At 39.1% G+C, this 13,995-nt stretch overlaps 1 protein-coding gene across 1 annotated transcript in view; it reads left to right on the top strand.

Moving 5' to 3' along the window:
• Positions 1-13,995, top strand: part of ERC2 (ELKS/RAB6-interacting/CAST family member 2) — a 975,448-nt gene that overhangs the window by 587,460 nt on the left and 373,993 nt on the right. The window contains exon 13 of the mRNA XM_077993178.1: positions 6,899-7,059. Within this exon, the coding sequence (XP_077849304.1) occupies positions 6,899-7,059 (161 nt within the window). The remainder of the gene's footprint in view (positions 1-6,898; positions 7,060-13,995) is intronic.

Raw genomic sequence — 13,995 nt, 5'->3', positions numbered from 1 at the left:
GTGCTGGCACCTTCCAGGGTATTAGGCAGGGTACTTGCCATGCATTATTTCACTTTACACTTATGTCAATCCTGTGTGGCTGCTTCTGCCCCCTCTCCACTTTATAGGGGAGGATCTGTAGGCTTAGAGAGGTCAGTAATGTCTAGGGTTCCCAGACTTGGCTGCACTTTGGAATCACCTGGATCTTTAATAAAATACAGATGCCTGGCTCCCACCCTCAAATATTTTGATTTAATTAGGAGCAGTGTGACCACGGCATCAACATTTTAAAAAGCTTCCCAAGGGATTCTAACGTACAGCAAAGTTTCGGAAACATTGGGTTAAGACTGGCCTGAGGTCAGAGATCTTATAGGTGGAACCAAAACTTGACCCAGATCTGACTGCTTCTAGAGCTCCAGCTTTTGATCACTGCAAGCTGTGAAGGAGGTCAGGTGTAGACAGGGCCTTAAAGAATGGGCAGTTTTGGTAAGCAGAGGAGTGAATATAGGGCAGTCCAGGGGTATATGTGCATGTGTATGTGTGGTTGAGCATTGGTGAATGGAGCAATATGCAGACATAGATGGGCTGAATACTTACTGGGCACTGCATTAATAAGAGCTGACACTTCTGTGGCACTACTGAGTACTAGGCATTGTGCTGAGAGCGTTGCCCATGTGAACCCATTTAATCATCATAAAAACCCTTTGAGCTAAGTTATGTTATTAGCTCCATTTCACAAGAGGTACTTGAGGCTCAGAGTTTTGTAATTCATTGTTTAGCTGCCACTTACACGTGAGAACATGTGGTACTTGATTTTCTCCTTCTGAGTTAGTTTGTGTAGGATAATGGCCTCCAGCTCCATCCTTGTTGCTGCAAAGGACCTGATTTCCTTCTTTTTTATAAAGCAGGGAGGGAAGAAGGGGGATGAAGTTTGAAGAAGTACCTATTGGGTATAATGTTCAATATTTGGGTGATGGGTACACATAGAAGCCCAATTCCCACATGCAGTATACCTATGTAATAAACATGCATATGTATCCCCTAAAGCTAACATTTTTTAAAAAGTCAATTCTATTCTTATATTGTCCCCAAATAATCCGTATTCTGGGCATTTTAATATAATTTGAGTAAAAATTACTATAACCTAATTTTCACATAGCAATGGTAATAATTAATACATATTTAAAGCAAATTTTGCCTCTGAGTTTAGTTGAGAAACCTAGAAAATTTTGTCTAGGTTCTTTCATGAAGGTAAACAGTTTATTCTATAATTTTGTAATAGTCCTTATTGAATATTATTTATTAAATGTAAATACTATTTTATTTTTCTCACATGAAATCAATTTTTCCACCTGGGAAAAAAAGTTATAATTCACTTAGAGTGAATTTATACATCTAGTAAGTGGCAGTCTAGCTCCTGAATTATGTTTCTAAGTCACTATGCTGCTCCGCCTCTTGTGTTAAGAATATACTAAGTGTTTTCATCTTTGCCAGGCTCAGCACTAAGAGCTCTACAATCATTGCTTCATATAATATTGGAAGTACTATTGTTACAGATGATCGGGCAAAGCCGTGTCCTCACTTAGGGGTAAGGGTAGAGACAGAGGCTAGGGATACACACATGAGCATGTGTATATATATGTATGCATGCAAAATTATGTTCAACCTTATTATACATGTGGGAGGGGAAGCGACCTGAGCTTGGGGTGTCAAAAGTAATGATAGAAGGGAATGATGGATTCAAGAAATATTTCCAAAATAGAACTCTAGGAGTTGGTGATGAATGGAAAGTAAAAGAGGAAGGAGAAGATAAATGTGGCTCTGAGGTCTTAAACATGAATGACTGAGAAAAGGTCAGGGCCTTGGACCAAAATGGTGGATGTGTTAGGGAGCGGCAAGTTGGGAGGGTGAGGACAGGTGATAGGGGTTTGGGTTAGGCAGGTGTATATGGATCAAGAGTTGGATTTTGGTCATCCTCAGTTTAAAGTAATATTAGGACATCCAGATGGAAGTGATCAACAGGTGGTTAGGTACATGTGAAAGACGTCAAGTGAGGAAAAAGGAGATAAGGTTTGGAGAGGTATCTACGTAGAGGTGAGAACTGCGGAGACAGACCTCATTGCATTCCCTGTATTTCTATGTGGATGGTGGAAATGCCTCTAGGACGGAGTCACAAGGAGAAAGACCCAGTTATGGGCTGCAGGAAGATGAGTAATTTGCAAAATAAACAGGGGAACAGGTTCCTAAGTGTCTTAGTCCATTTGGGCTACTCTAACAAAATACCATAGAGTAGGTGGCTTATACATAACAGAAATGTATTTCTCACATTCTGGAGGCTAGGAAGTCTAAGACCAAGGTGCCAGCATGGTCAGATTCTGGTGAGGGCCCTCTCTTGGGTTGCAAACTGCTAACATCTTGCTGTTTCCCTACATGGTGAAAGGGAATATACAAACTCCCTTAGGCTTCTTTCATAAGGTCACTAATTCCATATAGGAGGGCTCTGCCCCCGTGACCTAATCACTTCCCAAAGTCCTCACCCCTTAATGCTGTCATCTTAGGGGTTAGGATTTCAACATATGAATTGTGGGGGTACATAAAGTTTCAGACCATAACACTAAGAGAAGCATCAGTTTCAGGAAGATGAGGAGTGGATAGAGCACTGCTCACACATTAAAATTGTATTTCTAAAAGACAATTTAATTACAAAAGAAAAATGCTCATTTATCAGTTATATACAAAATTATGTATATATTTATATGTAGCATCTCAATTATGTATACACAAATACATAGAGAAATTATAACAATGTTTATAATGTTTACCTCTAGGTGGTGGGATTTGGGAGAATCTTAACTAAAAATGGTGTTATTATTTAATCTTAAGAAGAAAGATTTCATCCATTTTCATACCTGGATCTTTCATATTTTTTACAATGAATATACTTTATTCTTTTTTTTTTCTTTGAGACAGGATCTCACTCTGTCACCCAGCCTGGAGTGCAGTGGCATAATACAGCTCATTGCAGTTTTGGCCTCCCAGGCTCAGGTGATCCCCTTACCTCAGCCCCCTAGGGTAGCTGGGACTATAGGTGCATATCACCAAGCCTGGCTACATTTTTTTTGGTACTTTTTGTAGGGATAGAGTTTTGCTATGTTGCCCAGCCTGGTCTCAAACTCCTGGGGTCACCATTTGTGATCAAGTGATCCACTGGCCCTGGCCTCCCAAAGTTTTGGGATTACAGGTATAAGCCACTGTGCCTGGCCACACTTTATTCTTATTATCAGAAAAAAAATTAATTTCTTGGTATCAGAAGAAGAGGAATAAATGCCTTATGGGCTACATCATCTCACTTAATGTGCCCACAATCATCTGATAGGCAAGCAATAGGGTTCCCTATTTACCTTTTGAGGTAAATGTGGATGAGGAAATGGAAGCTGAGAAAGATGAGGAGCTCATCTCACTCACACCATAATAATGCCATGGTTCTAATCTGGTGATGAAGACACAAACTACATATATACAATCAGTCAGTTAAAATGGTATTTCAAAGAAGGGATAGAGACTTGGGGATGTGTTTAGCTGTGCAAACTACACATTAAGAAAAGACATTTGGCAAGAAGGGAGTTACTTGTGGCCTGCAAGAGTAGAAATACCATGTGACAGCAAGAATAACAAGCACTTTCCTCTTGATGAGAGATGACTGTGGTGGGGAGATGGAGGCAGGCATAGAGAACTTGATAAGAATCAGGCAGTTGGCTCACGCCTGTAATCCCAGCACTTTGGGAGGCCAAGGCGGGTGGATCACGAGTTCAGGAGATTGAGACCATCCTGGTCAACATGGTGAAACCCCGTCTCTACTAAAAATACAAAAATTAGCTGGGTGTGGTGGCATGCGCCTATAATCCCAGCTACTCGGGAGGCTGAGGCAGAGATTGCAGTGAGCCGAAATCATGCCACTGCACTTTAGCCTGGTGACAGAGCAAGACTCCGTCTCAAAAAAAAGAAAAAAAAAAAAAAAAAGAATCAGACAGTTCATCAGTGAAGATAGGCCAGGTTATGCTGGGAGTAACCACCCCCAATCTCAGTGGGGAAGCACAACAAGGTTTATATTTTGCCTATGTGATGTGGGTTTGCCCTGGGCTTCATTGTGGTCACTCGAGGACTCAGGCTGAAGATGATGTCGTCTGAAACTTGCTTCCACGGTCACCATGGCAGGGAAAGGGTAACGCTGGAGTTGAACGCTACCATTTAAATGTTTCTACCTGGAAATGACAGTGGTTTTAATTGGCCAAAGCCACAGCCAATTCGAAGGGTGAGGGGAAATGTAGTCCTACCACGTGCCTGTAAGAAAGGGAACTAGGATATTGTGAAACCACCCTAATGATCACCACACCAGGGGACATATTTTTTGCTTTCTAAGGCTCTTGTTTTGGCAGCAAAGGAAACAGCTTTCAGGTCTCTAGAATATTAAACACAGGAAGAACTCATGGGCATCATCTAGGAAACTGAGATTCCAAGGGTATAATGATTGTTTGCAAAAAGTCACAGAGAGAAACAGTGGTCATGCTAAGACTAGAAGGATGTATTCTGAGGCCAGTGCCCCACATGGTCCTCGGTATGCAATACTCACTGTCCAGGGCCACACAAATTAGGAAGAGTGAGGAGCTTGGCCTGGGAACTTATTTTAAAACTCTGCTTCCAAGGTGTTGAGAGGAGCAGTTTCGTCTCATCTGATACTAGCATTTACTGATGTTTGAGGCCAGTGGCATCTCCATCACTTACAACTCTGGATTATGTCTCCCAGGTGCCTAGGTTTCCCCATGTGCTTGTTGCTGAAATGGCTGGAGCAGCCTGAAATCATTAGGTTAAAGTGTCATTTAAAGTTGGGTTAATGTAGAACTAGCTAGTGTTTGCCCTAAGTGGTCCGGTGGCAGGTGATCTAAGACTTGGAAACCCAGCTGAATAACTCCGTGTCTACAGATTGCAGATAGGTCAGCTTCGATGAATGAGAGAGATTGGACAAATGAGAATAATGGAGACCTCCCACTCCTCTGAAATCAATATTATGTTTGAAATAAAGAACGATTTATGACAGAAAAGGAATCATGAGGACACAGACCATCTCATATGGAGGGTCAGGCAGACTATCTGAATTGGCATATGGAATGATCATAATTCTGAGTTTTTGGGGGTCACTGCTATTGGGTGTATCAAAAATAGAAAAAGGGAGGAAAACTTAAAACTCTGCTTTAACTTCATCACATATTGCTTTGGGTTTCTAGTCATATTTGTGATGTTCTGTGAACTTATATGAGAAACTAAAAAGTTTATTAATACTTTTTAAACTATAGATTTGTAAAGTTAAAGAGTAATGCAATTTACTCTACAGTTAAATAGGGGTGGTTTTGTCACTTTCATAGGTCGTTCTTTATATTCCTTGCTTTTTAAACTCTTTTTGGTTTTGGCTTTGATTTAAATTACATGATCATTAAATTTCCTCTTTTTATCAGGGCAAAATGAAGGGTTTTCTAAATCTTAAAAGCATGTAATTTACCTTGGATGTAAACTATAATGCTTATTCTGAATAAATTCCATGTAAAACTGCAGAAATTGTGTAGAAAGTCTTTATGAATTGGAACTTAACATGTCATTGACACATTTTGAAGGGCGTTCTGTTGACTTTAGTGATGGATGAGCCTATTCTGCCAAGTTCAGCTGGAAGGAGTGTTTTAGAAAGCCAAACATCAACTCGAATCTAGAAACTTCCTGGAATCATGATTTTGGATCAGCAGGGTGGACACAGCCTACATCTGTGCAAGGGATGGCATTTTACCAGCTTGCTCCACGGAAGTCTTTGGAACGGAACCATAAACACCAGCCTTTTTTGTTGTGCGTTGCCTTTTAAAAGTCCCCAAAGGTTTGGGGAGGATAAGGCTTTGCCTCAGGGCTCCCGGGTCTCATTTTTTGGGACCTGGCTGAAAACCCTGGATATTTGATAGTCTGGCTTATTTCTATGGTGTATTAGCACCCTATAAAAGTTACATGTCATTTATTTCAAGTTTAGAACCCTCTCAAACTTCAGGGGCAAACCAAACTTGAACCTTTTGTGGCTGGAATTCTGTTTACCTTTGGCCAAACCTTGCTTCCTGACTGTAAGGCTGGGAGGTGAGGTGAGAGGGACTCCTGAGGCTCCCTGGACATCGAATAGCTTTTACCAAACACGGCTTTGATAGGTTAAAATGTGACCGAATTTGAAACACGTAGATTCTTTCTGTCAAAGTACTCTGGGGCCTACACACAGAAGTATATTGTGCTGGGCAAAATGCCTTTTGAGTGTTGCCTTCCTTCAGTGGTGAGGAAGCATCTGAGACTTTTGCCAAACAGAGGTTGAAATTGGGTCAAGCCATTCACCCCCAATTCTAATAAATACATTAAATAGTTTTTATAAAGGTTATTGGGCAATCCAATTGAACAAGGACCTTGGAGAAATTTGGACATTTCTTGTGTTTGAAACATTTTTTTAAGGATTTTTGTTCTGTTTTGTTTTAATTTTTTATTTCCATAGGTTTTGGGGGAACAGGTGATATTTAGTTACATGAGTAAGCTCTTTAGTGGTGATTTGTGAGATTTTGGTGCAACCATCACCCGAGCAGTATACACTGAACCCAATGTGTAGTCTTTTATTACTCAACCTCCTCCCAGCTTTTCCCCACAACTCCCCAGAGTCCATTATGTCATTCTTAGGTGTTTGCATCCTCATAGTTTCAATGACAAAGAAAGAAAGGGCTCCAAGACACAGCGGCCCAGTTTGAGGATCCCTGTGATTCCTTTGTGTTTATTCTTGGAACACAGGCTAGCAAGGGATGTCTTGTGCTTGAATGAAGGAGAAATAACACACAGAGCTCCATGTGCCTTTCAGATAGAGGAACTGATGAATGCACTGGAGAAGACCAGACAGGAACTGGATGCCACCAAAGCACGCCTCGCCTCCACACAGCAGTCCCTGGCCGAAAAAGAAGCGCACTTGGCCAACCTCCGGATTGAGAGGAGGAAACAGCTGGAGGAGATCCTGGAGATGAAGTGAGCACCCATTGTTGCTTTTGTAGCCTCTCTCTTCTAGCCTCTCTTGAAAGTGGGAAAGGGGAAGGGCTAGAGAAGATGAAGAAAGAGCTCAGAGAAAGAATAATTTAGCTCACACTTGCCTGGTCATTTCTGAAAGTACGTTTCTTATGTTTTAATTGTAACTTTAGTGTCTCCGTTTGCACATTTCTCACATCTGTCACTGAAAAAAATATAGATCCAGCTCTAGATTTTGGGTGTCTGTGTTTTGTGGATGGTGCTGGGATTCATAGATCTGTTGGAAAGGTCTGAGCCAGCCAAGAGACGGAGGCCTCGTTAAGCACAATGGTAATTTGAGCACTGCTCAGAGTAAACTGGAAACTTTTCCGAGGAGGTATTTCCTAATTGTGACTATAACTTTGCTAATTATATTCTTTTCACTTGTGTACAATGCCTGGTTTGTGTTGGCTCTTGCAGAGTCTCAAGGTTGGCACCTCTTTGTTTAGAAAGTGAAACTCTGATTTGCTGGGCTTATAAAAATAGGTTGGAAATCCCACATCCCTGCCACACCCCACCCAGGTGGGGGCTTGGGAAGCTAAATCAGGGAGATTGGATTGGAACTAATCACTTCCTTTGATTTAATCAATGACGTGGGGCTGAGTGCTGGGAAATGGTTGTCCTGTGGTCCTGTGACACACCCACCTACACCTCACTCTTATTTCATTCTCACAATGAAAGAGCATCATCACGGAACAACATAGAAAAGAAAATCACTGAGAGATTTTCATAAATATCAATTGCAATAGGTCTGTTTGTAAAGAACTAGTCAACAAGGAGCATCTCTGTGTTTTTAAATGAAATAATCACTAAGTTATAATTTAAATCGAACTTCCCTCCACAATAAGGGGAAACATACATAATTACGGCATCTTAAGCCTGTAACACAGACTTTGAAATTGGTGGCTAGGTATGGAAGTGACCTTATGGTGACCCAGCAAGCCTTACATATGGTTAGCATTAAACGCAGAAAGCTTAAATCATGGAAATCATGGAATGAAATAGTTTGAAGGATTTAATAATGAGGACAAAACATTTATTCCTCATCAACTACCTCAGTTTCTCCAAGACCAAAGAATAAGTAGGGTTTTTTTTCCACATATAAACTAGCATTTTTTCTAATCAAATATAATATGATAAAAACAGGTATTATTATATTCAGTTCAGAGTTGAGGGAGCTGAGACTCAGAGAGATTCACATAATTTGCTTAAGGCCATCTGGCCACGACAAAACCAGTTTTCTACCTCAAGCTCCATTTCTGCTACCTAATTTTCTCGAGGAATTTATGTGAACTCATTAAGACTGGAACTTCTGTCTGTTTGAGTCACTGTAGTCATCATGCTGATGAGAGCAGTGCCAGGCACATGGGAGGTGCTCAGTGATTGTTTGCTGCCCACGACAGTGTCTTGAATATGATAGGTGCTCAGTGGTTTGTTGAGTGAGTGACTAGATTGAATACTGGAGACTGAATTTGATGTAGCTAAGAAGAAAAGTATTTTAAGTATCTGTGATATTATCACCTTCATCAATAATTTATTAACACTGTTGAAAGGATACATGTTTATAAGCACAGCATACATAAAATCTTGATGTTTGCCAATATTTACTGTTGTTTAAAAGATTAACTTATGTAATTAGTTGTGGAATATGTGTATGAATTTAAATGACACCCAGAAAAATTATTACTGTCAATATGTGTATAAACACTCAGCTGAGAAAGACCAAAAGTATAGTGTAGTATTAAATAATTGAAGAAACAGCAATATGCAAAATGGAAAGTCCATTTATGAATATATTCATGTTAGAATCTAAAGTTATGTCTTTTTATAATGTCTATATACAAAGTTCATAAAATGGTTTATTTGAGAAAGTTTCCATCTTGCTGATATTAACCAATAAAACTTCATTTCCTAGAAAACAAGGTAGAATGTTATGATTTATACAAGAATAGAGAAAGATTTTAGAATTACATATACTTCCACCTTCATTTTGGATTTGATTTTTGAATGGAGGTTAAAAATACTGAAATTCAACTTATGACTTAGTTTTACCCTTGAAAAATTTAGCATATTTTTTTTGCATTTTACTTTCCATAATAAATGTAGTATAGAATAAAAATAATTTATTAACAATAGCTAATGCTAGTATTAGTGCATTAGCAATATGAGTCCATTGATTCAATCAGCCTGTATTCTTTTCTGTTCACCTGTCTCTCCTCTTCCTCTCTGTGTGTTATGTGTCAAGTCCAGCCTAGTTTTTCTCCTTGTTTTCCAACTGTTCTCAAGTTAACTCTCCATCTCCTGAAGTGATTTATTATGCCATTATAAAGAAATTTTAATTACTTCCTGTTTATAAAAAGAGCATATACTTTCAACATTTTGAGAGAACAAGTAATGGTGAAGTATACTGGTTTGTGAGTCATCAGACCCCGGGTGGAATCCTGTTGCTTCCACCTGGTGGCTGTGTGACTCGGGAGAAATACCCTTAACCTCACGAAACTTCCAGTTTCCTCCCGTAATGACTTGAATGGGAGTGGTTGTGAGGAGGGGTTCTCAGCAGAGGGCTTGGCACACAGAAAATGATATATGTATGCAAATAGCACTATCAGCCAATGAAAATATGTCCTTTGTTTAGTATACTTTGTGAAGAGTATCATTTATCTAAAATTTGGATTTATTTTTCTAAAACATATAAACTTTTTCCATGTGTATGTTTTCCCACTTAACTTCATGGTGTCAGATAGCACCTAACTAAGACCTCTTTTGGTGAATTGCCACATTATTGCTGAAGTGCTTAATCTGCTGCCACTGCAAAATAAATACAAAATTCCTGTGTTAATTCCTTTGGTGAAAGTAACAAAGCCCTGCTTCATTAAACCTGATATGGACCCTATTCACTATTTAACTGGCCTAGAAGCCCAACCTGTGGGCTTCTGCCCTGGGACTATGGGAGGACTCAGATACAGGGCAAGTATATTGACTGAGATCCTCAACTAGAGGCACCAGCCTCTTGGGCTGTTCAAGTTCGCCACTGGTTTGTTCAATCACAGTGTTTAAGCTGAATTGACAGACGGGTTACTTGACATTGATTGAGTCCACGTAAGTTCATGGGAACAGTCAGATGGGTATTATCATTGTTGGTGAATTGTTAGCATCTGTGCCAAGCATTGTTGGTTTTTCATTCAACCGGCACCCATCATCTTTAGACAGGCATCTTTATGTCAGGTCTACCCAGTTTCCAAACCCTGGTGGGAAGGGAGAGGCTATGTGGTATTAGAGGGAAGAGGGGTGGGGCTGTGAGTCAAGAGAAAGGAACTGTGATCTCATAGCTCATTTCTGTCTCACCCCATAACATTAAACATCACTCTCTGGTTGCCTCAGTTTTCTCTTCAGTAAAATGGAGGTGGTAATACCTGCCCTGCTTACTCTATAGAACTCTTATAGGGATAAGATTTCTTTTTTTAAGTAGCAAACTAAAATTAGTATAAACCAGCACATGTGAAAGTGCTTTGAAACCTAAAAGGGGCTTTTGAAATAAGAGGTGGTATCTGTTAAATTCATTGCAAACCAAATGGCACAGAGTTTTAGAATGGGAAAGCAACTGGGTCCAACCTCCCAGCCTGCACAAGCCAGTCTCCCATTCACAGGATTACTCATAAGGAATTCACCAGGCCCTGGTGAACACCATTCCCATGGCAGGCCATGGGCTCACAAGGTGGTGGTTCACGTTTCATGGCTCTTACAGGTAGCTCATTTGTCCTTATGTTGAACTGAAATGTCTTTCCATTTGTCTTGGTTCTTGTTCCAGAGCTATACAGAATTTACCTGAACCCCATCCAAAGACAGATATTTGTTTAGATATTTGTTAGGTGATATTGTTCATTTTAAAGGAAAAAAGAGGCAGTATAGAGAAACAACATGAAAAAATTACTCATGATCCTAACGTGGAGAGAGAGACACTGATGGCATTTTGGTGTATACTTTTGCAAATGCTCCTTATTTTATAAAGAAAATTGGACTGTACTTGCATATTTTGCAAGTCCCTCTTCTTTTGTGAATGTGAACAACCTTCTATGTTGCAAACATAGGATTGTATTATTTTTAATTACTCAATATACTGTCATATAGGTTTACATCATTATTGGGCATCTGTCTCAGTTCCAGTGTTTTGATGAGCATTCTGCTGTTTAATTTTATTTTATTAACATATTTCTAAATACCTGTGGATTGTCAGGCTGTTGCGAGAAATAATACAAAGAGGGTTCTCATATCCTTCAACCATTTCCTTAATCGGTAACATCTTGCATAACTAAAGTACAATATCACACGAGGAAATTGATATTGGTACAATCTACCGGCCTTCTTCAAATTTCTCCAGTTTTACGTATCTATTAACATTATTCCAATTTCTCCAGTTTTACATGCACTTGTGTGTTTGTGTGTGTTTAATTATATCCACTTTTATCATATGTGTTTTGTGTCACCACCACCAACGTCAAGATGCAGAACTGTTTAATCATCACAGTGACCTCTGGTACTATCTTTTTATAGTTACATCCACTCTTAGGCTGTATAATTTTTACCCAAAGTTTTGTTTTGTGTTATATCATTTTGGGACATGTGCCACACTGACCTACATTTTCTCCTACCATTCTTCTTTAGCTTTTCTTATTTTAAATGCCGACTGGATTTAGAGTGAGTAAATATTGCCTGATTCTTCCATTGTAAAGATTTCTCATGATATGATTTTATTTTATTTACAGTGGAATTTTCTTTTAATATTGGATATTGAGAATCTGTCACATAGTAATCACTCGAAAAGTATTTGAAAAATGAAAGGATGAATTAGTTAAAAAATGTATGAATATTCACCGATGATCTACCATGTGCTAGGTACTGTTTTAGATGAACAAACGTGACCTTGTTGAGCTTGCATTTTAGTAAAATGAGTGAAGGAAATGAATATACAAATAAGCAAAAAAATGAATAGATACATAGATAAAGTAGTTTCTTATGTAACCCAAGAGGTTTGGAATCCCACTTAGAAAGTCATTTCCTAAGGTAAGGACCCTTTTGGTTATTTGGGGCAAGAAGGGACATGGGAAGTGTGTTGTGATTTCCTGTAATCTGGGAACACTTTTAGGAACTGAGGCCAATTTGATTCAAATGGAGAGCCTTGATTGTATAGTCACCCTTTGGTATCTGTGGGTGATTGCTTCTAGGACCTCCTTTAGATACCAAAATCCACAGTTGCTGAAGTCCCTGATATAAAATGGCATAGTATTTGCATATAACCCAAGCACATCCTCCTGTATACTTTAAATCATCTCCTGCCTACGTATACCTAATACAACGTAGATGCTATGAAAATAGTTGTTATACTTGTATTGTTTAGGAAATAGTAGAAAGAGAAAAAGTCTGTACATGTTCAGTGTAGATGCATTTTTTTCCCAAAATATTTCTGATCCGTGGTTGGTTGAATCCACAAATGTGGAACCTATGTATACAGAAGGCCAACTGTATTTTGTGTAGGATTATTTCCCTCAACATTCCTGGCTTAGTCTGTTTAGTGTTACTATAAAGGAATATTGAAGCAGGGTAATTTATAAAGAAAAATGGTTCATTTGGCTCATGGTTCTGCAGGCTGTACAAGAAGCTTGGTGCCAGTATCTGCTTCTGGTGAGGGCCTCAGGCTGCTTCACTTATGGCAGAAGGGAAAGGAAAGCTGTATGTGCAGAGATCACATGGGGAGAGAGGAAGCAAGGTGGAGATGAGGGAAAGAGCCATGCTCTTTTTAGCAATCAGCTCTTTCAGGGAAACTAGCAGAGTGAGAACTCACCCCCAAGGGAGAGGGCATTAATCTATTCAAGGGATTCACCCCACAACCCAAACACCGATCTCCCATTAGGCCCCACCTGGGATCAAGTTTCAATAGGAGTTTAGAAGGGGACAAATATTCAAACCACAGCAATACCCTTCTTCAGTCTGTTCTTTATTGGTTGGTATTCTAACTGCCGGTTATTATTCCTCTGCTGGAAGAAACTAACAGTTCCCAACCATATGTTTTCATAGTACATAATACTCATCTTTCCTTGTGTATAAGATTATTCTTTTACTTAAAATATATCCGAAACTTCTTGCTAAAACATTTCATAATGGTTCAATTTTGTTACATTTACTCATATTTAAAAGGATTTTATTAAAAGTATATTAAGAACATCATTTTATGTTTGATTTTATTAATGCCAGTTAATAAGCTTACATTCCAGTAACCAAAGCCCAATTATTTAATGTATGGCAGGTGGAGTTGAAATCTGTGGCTAAAAGAAATTGAGGGTCGTAAGATACAGTACTTAAAAATCTGTGTGCATTTGCTTGGATGATTTCAACTACTATAGTAGTTTAGTATAAAATGCTAAGTTGAATAAGGGTTTTGATAGTTGCTTAATAGTCACATTTTTTGAAATGTTTATTTTAGACTTTTGGTGGTGATTTCCTATGCTTATACAAACATTTTCAGCAGGCCCCTATGTTTTTAACTCATCTGACGATATGGTGTAATTCATCTTAATTTACTGGGTATTGTTGGGTTTTAGACATCTTCTCCAGATAGCCTCACAAGCCTTTGTATACACTGGATTATTTTAGGACATTTACAGTGAGGTAAGGCAGCAGCTTATTCGAGGGCATTATCCTGTTGGCCTCTTTGATCTAAGATCCTTTCTGAGAGAGCCACTCATTAGGTAAGTACCCTTCAAAGGAGAGCAAGGGTGCAGAAATGATAAGATCAATTTATTTTTTACTTCGTGCCAACATGAGAAAAGACAAATCACATATTTTTAGGACGGAATCCTAAGTGCCTAGCAATTTGGACAGGATAAATGGGGTCTGGGAGAAGAG

This window comes from Macaca mulatta, chromosome 2, assembly GCF_049350105.2.
Source record: "Macaca mulatta isolate MMU2019108-1 chromosome 2, T2T-MMU8v2.0, whole genome shotgun sequence".
Lineage (NCBI taxonomy): Eukaryota > Metazoa > Chordata > Mammalia > Primates > Cercopithecidae > Macaca > Macaca mulatta.
The sequence above is the reverse complement of the archived record's forward strand: the minus strand, read 5'-3'. Positions and strand labels throughout refer to the sequence as shown.